We start from the raw sequence: 15,140 nt of genomic DNA, 5'->3' as shown, positions 1-15,140 counted from the left end.
TTAATTAGTAGACTCAATATTCTAGAGAAGTTTTAGGTTTTACAGCACATTGAGCAGATAATACAAAAGGTTCCCATATACCCACTTTCTCTCCCTCACAGTGTTCTCTATTAATATCTTGCATTAGTGTGGTTAGTTTATTATAATTGATGAATCAATATTGACCCATTATTATTAACTAAAGTCTAATTTAAATCCGGGTTCACTGTGTGTTGTTTTATGGGTTTTGACAAATGCCTAATGTCATGTATTCACCATTACAGTATCATAAAGAAAAGTTTCAATGCCTCCCAGATCTCACGTGTTTTACCTCCTAATTCCCCTCCTTCTCCTTCCCTCTGGCCACCACTAATCTTAATGTACCTTTACTTTTGTCTTTTCCAGAATGTCATGTAGTTGCAGAAATAGAGTATGTGCCTTTTCAGACTAGTTTCTTTTTTTTTATTTTTTTTAACGTTTATTTATTTTTGAGACAGAGAGAGACAGAGCATGAACAGGGGAGGGTCAGAGAGAGGGAGACACAGAATCCGAAACAGGCTCCAGGTTTTGAGCTGTCAGCACAGAGCCCGATGCGGGGCTCGAACTCACGGACCGCGAGATCATGACCTGAGCCGAAGTCGGCCGCTTAACCGACTGAGCCACCCAGGCGCCCCCAGACTAGTTTCTTTCACTAAGCAATATGTATTTACATTTCCTACATGTCTTTTTTGGGTTGATAACACTTCTTTTTATAAACATTTTTTAAATACAAAGAGACAATCTTTAAACACCTAACAACAAATTGCAACATATATATCTTGATTGGCACCTGATTTAACAAATTATCTCTAAAAAGACATTTTAAAAGATAATTGAGAAAAATTCACTACCTACTATTTGATAAGAAATTATTGGCATTGCTAGATGTGACAGCTGATTTGAGGTTATGTAAAAAATGCTCCTGCTGCATCTGGGTGGGTCAGTCGGTTAAGCCTCCGACTCCGGCTCAGGTCATGATCTTGCAGTCTGTGGATTCAAGCCCTGCATGGGGCTCTGTGCTGACAGCTCAGAGCCTGAAGCCTGGTTTGGATTCGTGTCTCCCTCTCTCTGCCCCTCCCCTGCTCGAGTGCGCTCTCGCTCTCAAAAAAACAAAAAACAAAAAAAAAAAAAACAAAAAAAACACACATTAAAAAAAGAAAATAAAAATACTAATACATTAACATGAAGACATTTTCCGACTACTTTTGGAGATTTTCATGTGGCCCAAATGCATCAAATTTCAGGGAAATGTGAATTGAAAGTGGTCCCCAGAGAAAGAGGAGTAAGAGGAATATTTCATCGTCCTAAGAGAATGTTCTCATTTGAATACTGTGCTTGTCCTGAGTTTCTATAGTTTTTGGTTTCTTTGGGGTGTGAGGATGGTAACCTAAACACCACCGAGATGCATACATGCCCAACTTCTAAATAAAACTGGGAACTGCCTACTCAAAGCCTTGTTTCCTTCTGGGACTGAAGTTATTCCCTTCCAGTTTCCGAAGTCGATTTTTTTTTTTCTCATTTAAAAAGAGCCCCTTCGATCTGTGAGAAAACTGGAACGGAAATTTGTCAATGCTTGCCGTGGTTGTTATGGATGCAATGAAAAAGCCTTTGGAGACGCAGATAAGACTTTGAGATATTACTTGAAAATACTCCCTTTAGATGGCCATCTGTCTTGAAAGAAAGGATTAGGATTTTCTTCCTGTTTTGGATAAACTAAACACTCGGGAAGGACGCTGGGTGGCGCTGCAGCATTATAAGTAGAACGAAGAGAGCTACCAGCCGGCGCTCCTTGAGCCAAATGCTCCGCTGAAGAAACAAGCAGGAAGGGGAGGCATTCTAAGGTGGTTGCTCCGGGAAATCAGGGCCCTAGGCGTCTCCATTTCTCCCACCATCTACGAGATATTGGGAGATAAGAGCGACAACTCGAGCCGAAGCTGGGTCAAGTTTGCTGGGAGACCGGAAGGCGATGGAGGCCGGAGAGGGAAAAGAACGCTTTCTAAAACAAAGGCAAGTCTTGATATTCTTTGTTTTGCTGGGCATAGCTCAGGTTGCTTCCAAGCCTAAGCAGTACTCAGTGGCTGAGGAAATGGAGAGTGGCTCCTTTGTGGCCAATTTGTTAAAAGACCTGGGGCTGGAGGTAAATGACCTAGCTGCGCGGGGGGCTCGGGTAGTTTCCAAAGGGAAAAAAACGCGTTTGCAGTTTGATAGGCAGACAGGGAATTTGTTGTTAAACGAGAAACTGGACCGGGAGGAGCTGTGCGGCCTTGCCGAGCCCTGTGTGCTACCTTTCCAGGTATTATTGGAAAATCCCTTGCAGTTTTTTCAGGCCGAGCTATGGATTAGAGATATAAATGATCATTCCCCGGTTTTCCTAGACAAAGAAATACTTTTGAAAATTTCAGAAAGTATCACTCCCGGAACTACTTTCCTAATAGAACGTGCCCAGGACTTAGATGTGGGAAGCAACAGTCTCCAAAGTTACACGGTCAGTCCAAATTCCCACTTCCATCTTAAATTACAAGACAGTTCCGACGGCATATTACCACAGCTGGTGCTGGACAAAGCGCTGGATCGAGAGGAACAGGCTGAGATCAGGTTAACTCTCACTGCGCTGGACGGCGGGACTCCACCCAGGTCTGGCACTGCCCTGGTCCGCATTGAAGTTTTAGACATCAATGATAACGCGCCCGAGTTTGCAAAGCTGCTCTATGAGGTGCAAGTTCTGGAAAACAGTCCTATTGGATTCCAGGTTGCCGTAGTCTCTGCTAGAGATTTGGACATTGGAACCTATGGAGAAATATCTTATGTATTTTCCCAAGCCTCTGAAGATATTCGCAAAACTTTTCAAATAAATGCAAAGTCAGGAGAACTCATTTTAACACAGAAACTGGATTTCGAATCCATTCAGAGTTATACATTAAATATTCAGGCGACGGATGGTGGAGGCCTATCTGGAAGTTGCATGGTGTTTGTCCAAGTGATGGATTTGAATGACAACCCTCCGGAACTGACTATGTCAACACTTATCGATCACATCCCAGAAAACTTGCAGGAGACCATAATTGCTGTACTCAGTGTTTCAGATCCTGACTCGGGAGACAATGGAAGAATGGTTTGCTCCATTGAAGATGATCTTCCTTTCTTCCTTAAACCTTCTGTTGAGAATTTTTACACCCTACTGACAAACACACCTCTGGACCGAGAGACCAAATCCGAGTACAACATCACCATCACCGTCACCGACTTGGGGACCCCCAGGCTGAAAACGCAGCACAACATAACCGTGACGGTCTCCGACGTCAACGACAACGCGCCCGCCTTCAGCCAAACCACCTACACCCTGCGCGTCCGCGAGAACAACAGCCCCGCCCTGCACATCGGCAGCGTGAGCGCCACGGACAGGGACTCGGGCGCCAACGCCCAGGTCACCTACTCGCTGCTGCCGCCCGCGGACCCGCAGCTGCCCCTGGCCTCCCTGGTGTCCATCAACGCGGACAACGGGCAGCTGTTCGCGCTCAGGTCCCTGGATTACGAGGCGCTGCAGGCGTTCGAGTTCGGCGTGCGCGCGGCCGACCGCGGCTCGCCCGCGCTCAGCAGCCAGGCGCGGGTGCGCGTGCTGGTGCTGGACGACAACGACAACGCGCCCTTCGTGCTGTACCCGCCGCAGAACGGCTCTGCGCCCTGCACCGAGCTGGTGCCCAGGACGGCCGAGGCGGGCTACCTGGTGACCAAGGTGGTGGCGGTGGACGGCGACTCGGGCCAGAACGCCTGGCTGTCGTACCAGCTGCTCAAGGCCACGGAGCCCGGGCTGTTCGGCGTGTGGGCGCACAACGGCGAGGTGCGCACGGCCCGGCTGCTGAGCGAGCGCGACGCCGTCAAGCACAGGCTGGTGGTGCTGGTCAAGGACAATGGCGAGCCGCCGCGCTCGGCCAGCGTCACGCTGCACGTGCTGCTGGTGGACGGCTTCTCGCAGCCCTACCTGCCGCTCCCGGAGGTGGCGGCGGCCGAGGCGCGGGCAGACCCGCTCACCGTCTACTTGGTCGTGGCTTTGGCGTCCGTGTCGTCGCTCTTCCTGTTCTCGGTGCTGGTGTTCGTGGCGGTGCGGCTGTGCAGGCGGAGCCGGGCGGCGTCTGCGGGTCGCTGCTCGGGGCCCGAGGGCCACTTTCCGGACCACCTGGTGGACGTCAGCGGCGCGGGGACGCTGTCCCAGAGCTACCAGTACGAGGTGTGTCTGACGGGAGGATCTGGGACCAACGAATTTAAGTTCCTCAAGCCGATTCTCCCCAATTTCCTTGGTCTGGGTGAGGAGAGGGTTCATGAAGCAAACCCCAGTTTCAGGAATAGCTTTAAATTCAGTTAAGTATTAATTAATAAGGGTCTACTGAGCCTAGTCTCCGTTAATTTGTGTAAAGTCTTTTTGTACTGCCTTGCCCACTTGGGTTCTTTTTATTTGGTGTGTAGCTATCCTATTCCAATTCGGTGCATGTTACTGGTGTTTCTAAATGCCTTCGTTTGTGGTGTAAGGAATGCAGATTTCTTTTTCTTTTTGTTGATTAGTCTCACTGTAACTTAATTCAACTTAAAGTGTGAAAGTAAACTTTGTAAAATCTGAAGTCTTTAATTTTTAAGTTAGAGCATCTTTTTCCAAATTCACCTTCCACAGTTTCTAGGTTACTTTGCAGAACTTAAAATTTAAAACATTTTTTAAATGTTTGCAATCACTACATAAGCTTATTCTTTTTCCAGAATATTTGTGTTTGTATATTCTCTTAAACTAGTATAACTTTAATTGTCTTCACTCACATTGGCTAAAACTTTTAACATATGTATGTTCATGAACACTAAAGCAATGTCTCATATTTTTCTAAATATGTATTTCCTTAAAGTATCCTTAAATGGAAGTTATGATTCCTTTGAGATTGTGACAACCTTGACTGTTGGATTCTACAAACCATTCATATTAAAATGCTCAATAAATCAACCACTAATATTCTCAAATGTAGTTAAATAAGTAGCATATGTCCAGTCGTTTTCAAAGCCATGTAATTCTTAATGCTTTCTATTAAAATTTTTTTCTTTAAACTTTTCACATCAATTCCCCCTTTAAAATATTAGTTTTAGCAATTACAAACATCTATTAACTTTGAGCAAGTCCTTAAAATCCAAAAGATATGAGGAAATAAACATGTCTTTGTCCTTCACCAAATTTTAGAAACTTCAAATGTAGTTTGGCATTGCATGTTTCAAAAATTTTGGATTGTTTATAATTCCTTTGGGAATAAGCCTGTGAGGAAAAGATTTATCTTGGTCTGGCCATTATTTTGTGTTGTTGTTGTTGTTGTTGTTCTTGTTCTTCTTCTTTTTTTTTTTTTTTTTTTGCACCACTATTTTTCCCTGTTCAGTTTCCTAGGGTTTTCAAAGCTCTTTTCTTTTTTTAAGTTTATTTATTTTGAGAGAGAGAGAGAGAGAGAGAGAGAGAGAGAGAGAGAGAATGCATGTGTGATGGGGGGAGGGGCAGAAAGAGAGGAGAGAGAATTCCAAGCAGGCTATCAGATAAAAGCCGGTTCTGGGACTTGAACCCACTAACTGTGAGATGACAACCTGAGCTGAAACCAAGAGTTGGAAGCTTAACCAACTGAGCCACCCAGGTGCCCCAAAGCTTTTTTCTTTTTATGTGCTTGAATATGTGTCTCACTAGCTGCCCTTTTATTGCATGACTAGTGTAGTACCTGGAAGATTATAGGTTCTTAACAAAATTTTTAAATGATTGAAAGGAAAAAGTGTCTTTTCTTCACCTGTGATATTTTGATATTTAAAGACACTAAGATACTCATAGGACAAAATTTTGCCGGCATTAAATGCTCTCTGATGTTTAAGGAATTACATATATAATTTTTTTTTACTAATTGAACCGATGATCACTGTTATTCAAACAATATGCAGTTTCAGTCCCCTGTCTCTCTCCTTCAACATATTTTTGCTTTTCCCTTTCTGCTTAATTGGAGTCTCCTCTCCTGCCTTCTAGCTTAAGGAATACATATGGAGAAACTTTTTTTATTTTATAATTTAAATTTCAGTGTATAATTCCCTAATTCATCCAACTTTATTTGTTGTAGTTCAATTTCTGATCCATACATTAAAACACATTTTTAATTCTTAATGTTCTTCAATCTGTCTTTAAATTATTGTATATTATGTTTATTTGAATGAGCTATACTATTAAAATTATAATATGAATTTTAAAGGTGTCCTATTGAGATTAGCAATGTAGAGCACTATCTTACTATCAAAATTCTCTGATCACCCAACTTGTTACCTGTAGAATCTTGGACAAGTCACATAATTTCTGTCCTGTCAAAAGGATAACAGCTATTTCTATAACTTGAAACCATGACTAAGGTAATACAAAGATATAGAAGTGCAATCGCTGTTATTTTTAGCGTCACTAATATTAAGAGTAAACCTAATAGAGGATCCTTCATGTAGCATTCCTAATTATTGTGAAGATGCTAGATTGAACACGTGATATTTGCATTGTTTCATTTCTCTGCTTAAAACCTTGCAATATCTTCGTTTTATTCTTAGAATAAAATCCAGTCACCCATTATTTGCCCTCAGTTTATTTCTCCATCCTTCTCTTCCCACTTACTCTTGAGACACTAAGTTTTAGGTGCACTGTCCTTTTATTATCTAGAATAGCTATACTTTACTATTGTATGGCCTTTACCTATCAGTTTTTCATTTATGGGTTCTTCCCATTTTACAGTTTTAGCCTGGCAAACATCTTTTCTTGAATGTTTATTTATTTATTTATTTATTGAGAAAGAGGGAGATAAAGCATGAGTGGGAGAAGGGCAGAGAGAGAGAGAGAATTCCAAGCAGGCCCTCCACTGTAGGTACAGAGCCCTATTCAGTCCCACTAACCATGATGAGATCATGACCGGAGCAGAAATCGAGTCAGATGCTTAAACCACTGAGCCACGCAGGCATCCCAAGCCTAGAAAACATCCTTCATGTTCCAGACTAAATGGCACAACTTTGACAAAACTTTTTCACCCCCCAACTCATTAGGTCAGGTCCCCTATTGCATACTTTCCATGCACTCAGTACCTTTCCTATATAGCACAAACTGTTATATTTGTTTGTTTGAACATATATTTAAAGTCTGTTTACCCCCTTAGATTGAAAACCATATAAGATATATAGACACAGTCTGTCCTGTTACCACTAGATGCTTAACTTCTACAAACTCAACAAATAGCTGTTTCCACAGATGAAATACAGTTGTACAGGTAATAGTTAATATAGATGAAACCAGTAAGTACAAAAGGAGAAATCTGTGTTCCTTGAGTGATTGTGAAAATTTTATAGAAATTAGGCATTTGTGGCCTCTGGATAATATCCCCTGACATGATCTATTATCATTTTTTGTCACCTTGCATGAGATAATCTTTTCATAGTATTTTTTTCTGAGTATAAATGCAACTGATGCGCATTATACAAACTCTGGAAAATAAGAGAAAAACGCAAATAGGATATGAAGCATGTCATAATTTAAAAAACAATCTTTTAAGGTTTACGTGTAATAATTACAGAAGGGCAGGCGGAGTAGCCCTAGCAGCGAAATCATATAAATAATCAAAATCATGTAAATGAGGACTCCACCAGAGACAGTGGGATTTTTTTTTAGATAACAGCACATTTCATTTACCTCGGTTGTGTTAGTTTCACTGATACAACACAAGAACCTCCTCCAACAGCGTCATATGGGTTTGATAAGGGGAATAAGCGATTAAAATATCGAAACAACACCCACCCCCCTCTCGCCCGAACAAAACACCTTCTCCGGAGATTTCTAAACTGCCAGCGAACGCATGGTGGCACTGTTATCTAAGAAGGCGAATTAAACCACAGGAACTGTGCGCACTGCGTAAGGCACAGATCCAGTGCCGTAAACTAGGGGTTGTGAGCCTGGGCAGATTTTTAAGCAACCAAAACTGAGCCCTGGAAAGAATTATTCGCTAGGCCTTCTTCAAAGATTGGAAGGCAAAAGACTGCGTTTCCTAGCACTGCCAGAGGCTTAGCTTGGCAGTATTTCCAGGAAGAACATGGCCGAAAGCACAATGGAGGCCAGAGGGGAGCGCTTTCTTAGACAAAGGCAAGTCCTGTTTCTTTTTGTTTTTCTGGGTGGGTCTCTGGCTGGGTCTGAATCAAGACGCTACTCTGTGGTTGAGGAAACAGAGAGGGGCTTTTTAATAGCCAACATAGCAAATGATCTAGGGCTTGGGGAAGGGGAACTGGCTGTGAGAGGTGCACAAGTTGTGTCTAAAGGAAACAAACAGCATTTTCAGCTTAACCATCAAACTGGCGATTTGCACCTGCGTGAGAAATTGGACCGGGAAGAGCTATGCGGCCCCACGGAGCCATGTATACTACATTTTCAGATATTACTGCAAAACCCTTTGCAGTTTATTACAAATGAGCTTCACGTCATAGATGTAAATGACCATTCTCCGGTATTCTTTGAAAATGAAATGCAGCTCAAACTCTTGGAAAACACGCCACCAGGAACCATGATTCCTTTGGGAAATGCTGAGGACTTGGATGTGGGAAGAAACAGTCTCCAAAACTATACGATCACTCCTAATTCCCATTTCCACGTTCTCACACGCAGTCGTAGGGATGGAAGAAAGTACCCACAACTAGTGCTGGACAAATCTCTGGACCGTGAGGAGCAGCCAGAGTTCATTTTGACTCTTACCGCGCTGGATGGCGGCTCTCCACACCGGTCTGGGATCGCCAAGATCCACATCCTGGTCTTAGACATAAACGACAATGCCCCAGAATTTACACAGACACTCTATGAGGTTCAGATTCTAGAGACCAGCCCCCTTAACTCTGTTGTTGTCACTGTCTCAGCTACTGATTTAGATACAGGAAATTTTGGGACAGTATCATATGCATTTTTTCATGCTTCTGAAGAAATTCGTAAAACTTTTCAGCTAAATCCAATTACTGGTGATATCCAGCTAGTCAAATATTTGAATTTTGAGGAGATGAATACTTATGAACTGGACATAGAAGCCAAAGATGGCGGAGGCCTTTCAGGGAAAACAACAGTGATAGTTCAGGTTGTTGATGTGAACGACAACCCACCAGAACTGACATTGTCCTCAATTACCAGCCCTATCCCTGAGAACTCTCCAGAGACTGTGGTGGCTGTTTTCAGTGTTTCTGATCTAGACTCTGGAGAAAATGGAAGAATTATGTGTTCCATCGAGGACAGTCTCCCCTTCATCCTTAAACCCTCTGTTGAGAATTTTTACACCCTACTGACAAACACACCTCTGGACCGAGAGACCAAATCCGAGTACAACATCACCATCACCGTCACCGACTTGGGGACCCCCAGGCTGAAAACGCAGCACAACATAACCGTGACGGTCTCCGACGTCAACGACAACGCGCCCGCCTTCAGCCAAACCACCTACACCCTGCGCGTCCGCGAGAACAACAGCCCCGCCCTGCACATCGGCAGCGTGAGCGCCACGGACAGGGACTCGGGCGCCAACGCCCAGGTCACCTACTCGCTGCTGCCGCCCGCGGACCCGCAGCTGCCCCTGGCCTCCCTGGTGTCCATCAACGCGGACAACGGGCAGCTGTTCGCGCTCAGGTCCCTGGATTACGAGGCGCTGCAGGCGTTCGAGTTCGGCGTGCGCGCGGCCGACCGCGGCTCGCCCGCGCTCAGCAGCCAGGCGCGGGTGCGCGTGCTGGTGCTGGACGACAACGACAACGCGCCCTTCGTGCTGTACCCGCCGCAGAACGGCTCTGCGCCCTGCACCGAGCTGGTGCCCAGGACGGCCGAGGCGGGCTACCTGGTGACCAAGGTGGTGGCGGTGGACGGCGACTCGGGCCAGAACGCCTGGCTGTCGTACCAGCTGCTCAAGGCCACGGAGCCCGGGCTGTTCGGCGTGTGGGCGCACAACGGCGAGGTGCGCACGGCCCGGCTGCTGAGCGAGCGCGACGCCGTCAAGCACAGGCTGGTGGTGCTGGTCAAGGACAATGGCGAGCCGCCGCGCTCGGCCAGCGTCACGCTGCACGTGCTGCTGGTGGACGGCTTCTCGCAGCCCTACCTGCCGCTCCCGGAGGTGGCGGCGGCCGAGGCGCGGGCCGACCCGCTCACCGTCTACTTGGTCGTGGCTTTGGCGTCCGTGTCGTCGCTCTTCCTGTTCTCGGTGCTGGTGTTCGTGGCGGTGCGGCTGTGCAGGCGGAGCCGGGCGGCGTCTGCGGGTCGCTGCTCGGGGCCCGAGGGCCACTTTCCGGGCCACCTGGTGGACGTCAGCGGCGCGGGGACGCTGTCCCAGAGCTACCAGTACGAGGTGTGTCTGACAGGAGGATTTGGGACCAATGAGTTCAAGTTCCTCAAACCGATTATTACCAATGGTCTGGTTCAAGACACTGAGTGAGACTAAAGCAAAGCTCCAATTTTAATGATAGTTTAGGTCAAAAAGTAATTGTTTGGCTTTGATTGTTTTCTTTTATAATCAAGAATCTTTAGTTGATGTAATATTGTCTTTAAATATTGATTTTACTTTGTGGTTTTTGTTAATCCTCGTGTATTCTCTTTTATCTGCTTCCTGTCAGTAATGCAGTCTTAATGCCTCTTTTCTTTTTCTAATAGGTGAGCAAAAATAGATTCATTATCTTTTAATGGTGATTTCAAACAAGTTTACTTTAAGGAACTATCTCAAATTCTCTATCCAAAGCAATGTAGATAGAGTTCCAAAACAGTAATCTTGTAATTTACCCTGTTGAATACAGTCAGATAATGTTCTTTATAATATACTTAAAGCAGCTTTGTAGTTAATGAAGTTTGTGGATAGATTAAAATGTGTTTTCTCTAAGCTGTACCTTCTTTAAGGTACACCATGTTTTTAGGGACAATACATTTAGTTCATTTTCTGTTTTGACATTTGCAATTAATATTTCAATATTTTTACATTTCCGTTGTCATAAATGCACACAAAATACAGGCTATAAGGCAAATTACTCTTGGATTTGCCTAGAATATTCTCATGAAGACTGAAGAAAAAATATAAACCTACAGCATTTTGAAAAACAGATTGTGCTTTTACATTTTGCATGAAAATGTTGTTTAGTGGGGCATCTGATGCTATGACAATTTAGTGTGTAAATTCTGAGAGAAGTTATCAACCTAAGAGTCGTTTTTTAATAATTTCAAGAAAGCACGTACATGTATGATCTCTAAATGCTTTATGTAAAAGTAGTGTCCCATCCAGTCCTACTTTTAAAATTAATATCTACTTGGCATTTAGATGGTGATATATGAGGGAAATCTATAACAAAAATTATAATATATACATATATGTATATTATATAATTTTATTATATTTTATAAAATTATATAATTTTATTATATATATGGATACATACATATATATGTAATTTTTGTTTTTTGTCTTGGTTCCCTTCTCCTGATTTCAACCTGACATGACCCAGGATCATATATGGTCCTTTTGAGGACTGTCCATCCACACTAGCATTCTACCACCTACAATGTAATTAAAAGATATACAAGAATAGGTAGTTCTAAAGAAGACAGAGCAAGGGGCTCCTGGGTGGCTCTAGTTGGTTGAATGACTGATTTGACTCAGGTCATGAATCTCACAGTTTGTGAGTTTGAGCCTTGCATCAGGGCCTGTGCTGATAGGTCAGAACCTCCAACCTGCTTCAGATTCTGTGTCTCCCTGTCTCTCTGCCCCTCCCCCACTCATTCATTTTCTCTTTCTCTCTCTCTCAGAAGTGAATAAACATTGAAAATTTTCTAAAAGAGCAGTATCATTGTGAAAGTCTAAATTAGCTATAACTATGAATAAAATCTGGAAGCAACCAAAGTCACATTTTATGGCTATTTTGAGTGAAAGAGAAAAACTTATTTTTAAGTGATAAAATATTTAGTCCCCAGTTAAATAAGTTGATTAGGAAAAAATTGGTTTTCTTCTTGAAGGCATTTTCTCATCCAGAAGGACAGAACTTTCCAAGAATTGAATACTTATGACTAGAAGAGAGAAAACTGAAGTTTCTCAACAAATTTGAAAATCCCCAAAAGAGAAGAAAAATTTAAGATTGACATGACTTCAGTCATATTTTAAAGTGCAGCTATAAATGGTGTCATTTTACATAACTGAGATCAAATGCATGAATCCTTAATAATCAGGGGAAAGAGTATTTCCTTTCATTGATGAAGCACTTTATAGAGATATTTTAATCTGGCTCTTCTGTTTAGATTTTTTTTTTCTTCTTTTCATAAATTGGCTGAATTTTCATTAAGAGAGGAAAAGATCAAAGAATTGTGACCAAGTCTTCTCTGTTTGCCTGACTTAGTCCTAGGTAGTATCAGAGCTACTATTCCATTGTGGAAAGTATAGAAAGCAGTTCTTTTTTTGGCCAATATGGTATATGATCTGGGACTAAAGCTGGAGGAGCTATATGCTGAGCACTCATTTAGACCCAGAAGACAGAAGAACAGACGCTGTTAGTAACTTGGTAGATCCATTGAATTCACCTATTGTTGAGTGAACAGAATTTAGTAAAGCCAGAAAAGATCTTCTAGACTAAATTTGAAGATTAGAAACAATTACACCTTACTCTTGTTTCAAAGTTGATTTTTATTTCTGTGCTGTTGGAAGGTTTTTCCCTTTTATTTAAAGACAATTTTCAAAAACTTCTTTATCTGGATATTAAGTACAGGACAGAGAAGGTACCATATGTATAGTACTATCTATTGTGGCCACTTTTTGGAATTCCCATACTGAAAGTCTGGTACAAGGTAAAAGCGATGACCTTCTATGTTAATGATAATTTTTAGTAGTCTTCTGTGAGGACTAGTAAGTTCATTACTGTGAATTATTTCCAAATTGATCTCTAATATTCTAATTTTCAAAAAATTAGAGAAATTAAAATGGCTCCTCTGCCCAAATATACTAAATAACCTTACTAGACTTTAAGGAACTTGACAGTAGAATCTGTTTCTGTTTTATTCAGACTTGTATCTCCAACACATGGCATTATGCCTCACACATAGTAGATGCTTGAATAACTTTTGCTGAATGAGTAATTTTTAAAAAACATTTGAGAAATCAATGAATTTTTCAAGAGCTCATTTACTTGGAACTTATCTGTACACTGAATTTCAAAAGAACTAGCTACCTTCAGAAAGGGCTGGGGATTGATAATGCCAATTTCCATAGAACCAATATATTATTTAGTTGTCTTCCTTCACTTGTGTGGAGATTTCTGGAAACTCAGAGAATTGTAAAACAATGTACTGATCTCCAGTTGGGTTCCAGATGCACTTGCTCACATCTTTGATTTCAGCAATAAAGAAGAAATGAAATAAAAGTAATTTATAAAAGCACTGTCAACTTCCCAGACCTTCTGTTTACCAAATTAACTTCCTGAAATCTGTATTTAAATTCACTAGCCTCTAATCGATTATTCTCTTGAACTCTGGTTAGTCCTCGTGGTATAAAAATTAAGTGAAATTTGCAAGATCTGAAAGTCTTTGAATAAACTTTAAAGTAGCCAATCATTAATGTATTTTCAAAATGTAATTCTAGATAGTGTACATTCTTTTACCTCTCTGAAAACATAAATTCATAAATAACTTAAATATTTCCTTGACATTCACAATCTAGTTTTTAACACTTAAAAGCAAAGAAATGACAATGAATTTAAAACTTTTATGTACGTTTGTTAAAAAACTAAACTATATTCAAGTATCACTCATTAAAACTAATGAAGTAAGTTACCATACTTTTTAGAACTCTTTCTTAATCCTTAAATATGGCTTCCTTGTAAATGAGGACTTTTTTTTTTTAATGCAAGTTTTTCTGTACATGTCACCACTTTTATTCTCTATTTATACTTGCTTCTTAGGGTAGCTTGCTGTATATTTTAAAGCTAGAAATCTATACTTTCATGTCTAATAGTTCTCTTCTTAGCCAATAGTTTGGTTGAACATAGATATTTAAATCTAAATTCATTTTCCTTCTGTTCTTTGGTATTCAACACTGTTGATTAAAAGTATGAACTCAGTATAGTTGCCATTTTTTATCTGTAAACTTCTTTATTTTATTTTTTTAAAGTAATCTCTATTCCAACTATGGGGCTTAAGCTCATTCCCCAAGATCAAAGTCACATGCTGTACCAACTGAGCCAGCCAAGAGCCCCTTCTTTACTCTGTTTTAGATTTTTTACCTTTATCCCGATGTTCTGGTACTTTCTCGGTCTCAGCCTGAGATTCACCCAATATACTGAAAAAAAACTATAGTTTTTTTTCTTTTCAAAATTTCCATTTGATAAGTTTTCATAACAGCTTGTTCTTTATTTACAACTTATTTTTTGTTTGAGGACATTAAATGTCTTTCACTCTTAAGTTCTTTCCATATTGTTCTGAATCTGTGTTTGTTATGTATACATTCTTTTATCTGTTGAGTGCATTTTTCACACTGTTAGTCTTCCTCATATGCTTGGTGATACTTTACTGATCACTCCTCTCCTACTGGAGGTTTCACTCACACCAGTACTGATTTTGGTAGCCTTATCGAAGGGAGGAAAGAGGAGTCTCACGGTGGTTTCAGTCCCAGGTTCTACAAACCCAAGCCTTAATTAAGAAGCTTAGCTCAACTTTGTCAGACACAGAAGTTTGAGACCAACACCTAATGATGTGTTTGATTTGGTCCCGCTCTCCCTACTACAGAGTAGGTGGTCCTACTCTGCATTTGCTCCATGAGGCAAAATCGCAGGGAGTGTCACCCTCTGCCTCTTGTTTATCTTGGTGTCTGTTACAGCTGTAGACTTGGGAGCTAATGGAGACATTTTTTACTTTTCAATCTTCAGAGTAAACAAACTGATTTTGAGGAAAATCGAGTTGTAGCTGAAGTAATTGATACATAGGGTTTACCTACAGGAAAAAAATCATGGTCTTTATTAATATATATGACACTGCTGCACATGGTAGTCCTGGATGACACACATACTTGCTGGAAAACTATCTTATTTTATGCATTGAGCTGGTGCCACATAAAACAAGGTGGTAA

The 15,140-nt window shown here is 41.6% G+C and overlaps 2 protein-coding genes across 2 annotated transcripts; both read left to right on the top strand.

Moving 5' to 3' along the window:
* Window positions 1-1,203: 1,203 nt before the first annotated feature.
* Window positions 1,204-5,010, top strand: LOC131514350 (protocadherin beta-2). Its single transcript, XM_058734251.1, has one exon. It carries the CDS (start codon window positions 1,985-1,987, stop codon window positions 4,376-4,378), a length of 2,394 nt encoding a protein of 797 aa, XP_058590234.1. The 5' UTR covers window positions 1,204-1,984; the 3' UTR covers window positions 4,379-5,010.
* Window positions 5,011-5,485: 475 nt separating this feature from the next.
* On the top strand, window positions 5,486-13,456 carry PCDHB3 (protocadherin beta 3). Its single transcript, XM_058734135.1, has one exon. It carries the CDS (start codon window positions 8,127-8,129, stop codon window positions 10,482-10,484), a length of 2,358 nt encoding a protein of 785 aa, XP_058590118.1. The 5' UTR covers window positions 5,486-8,126; the 3' UTR covers window positions 10,485-13,456.
* The last annotated feature ends 1,684 nt before the right edge of the window (window positions 13,457-15,140 follow it).

This window comes from Neofelis nebulosa, chromosome 1, assembly GCF_028018385.1.
Source record: "Neofelis nebulosa isolate mNeoNeb1 chromosome 1, mNeoNeb1.pri, whole genome shotgun sequence".
In the NCBI taxonomy this organism is placed as follows: Eukaryota; Metazoa; Chordata; class Mammalia; order Carnivora; family Felidae; genus Neofelis; species Neofelis nebulosa.
The sequence above is the reverse complement of the archived record's forward strand: the minus strand, read 5'-3'. Positions and strand labels throughout refer to the sequence as shown.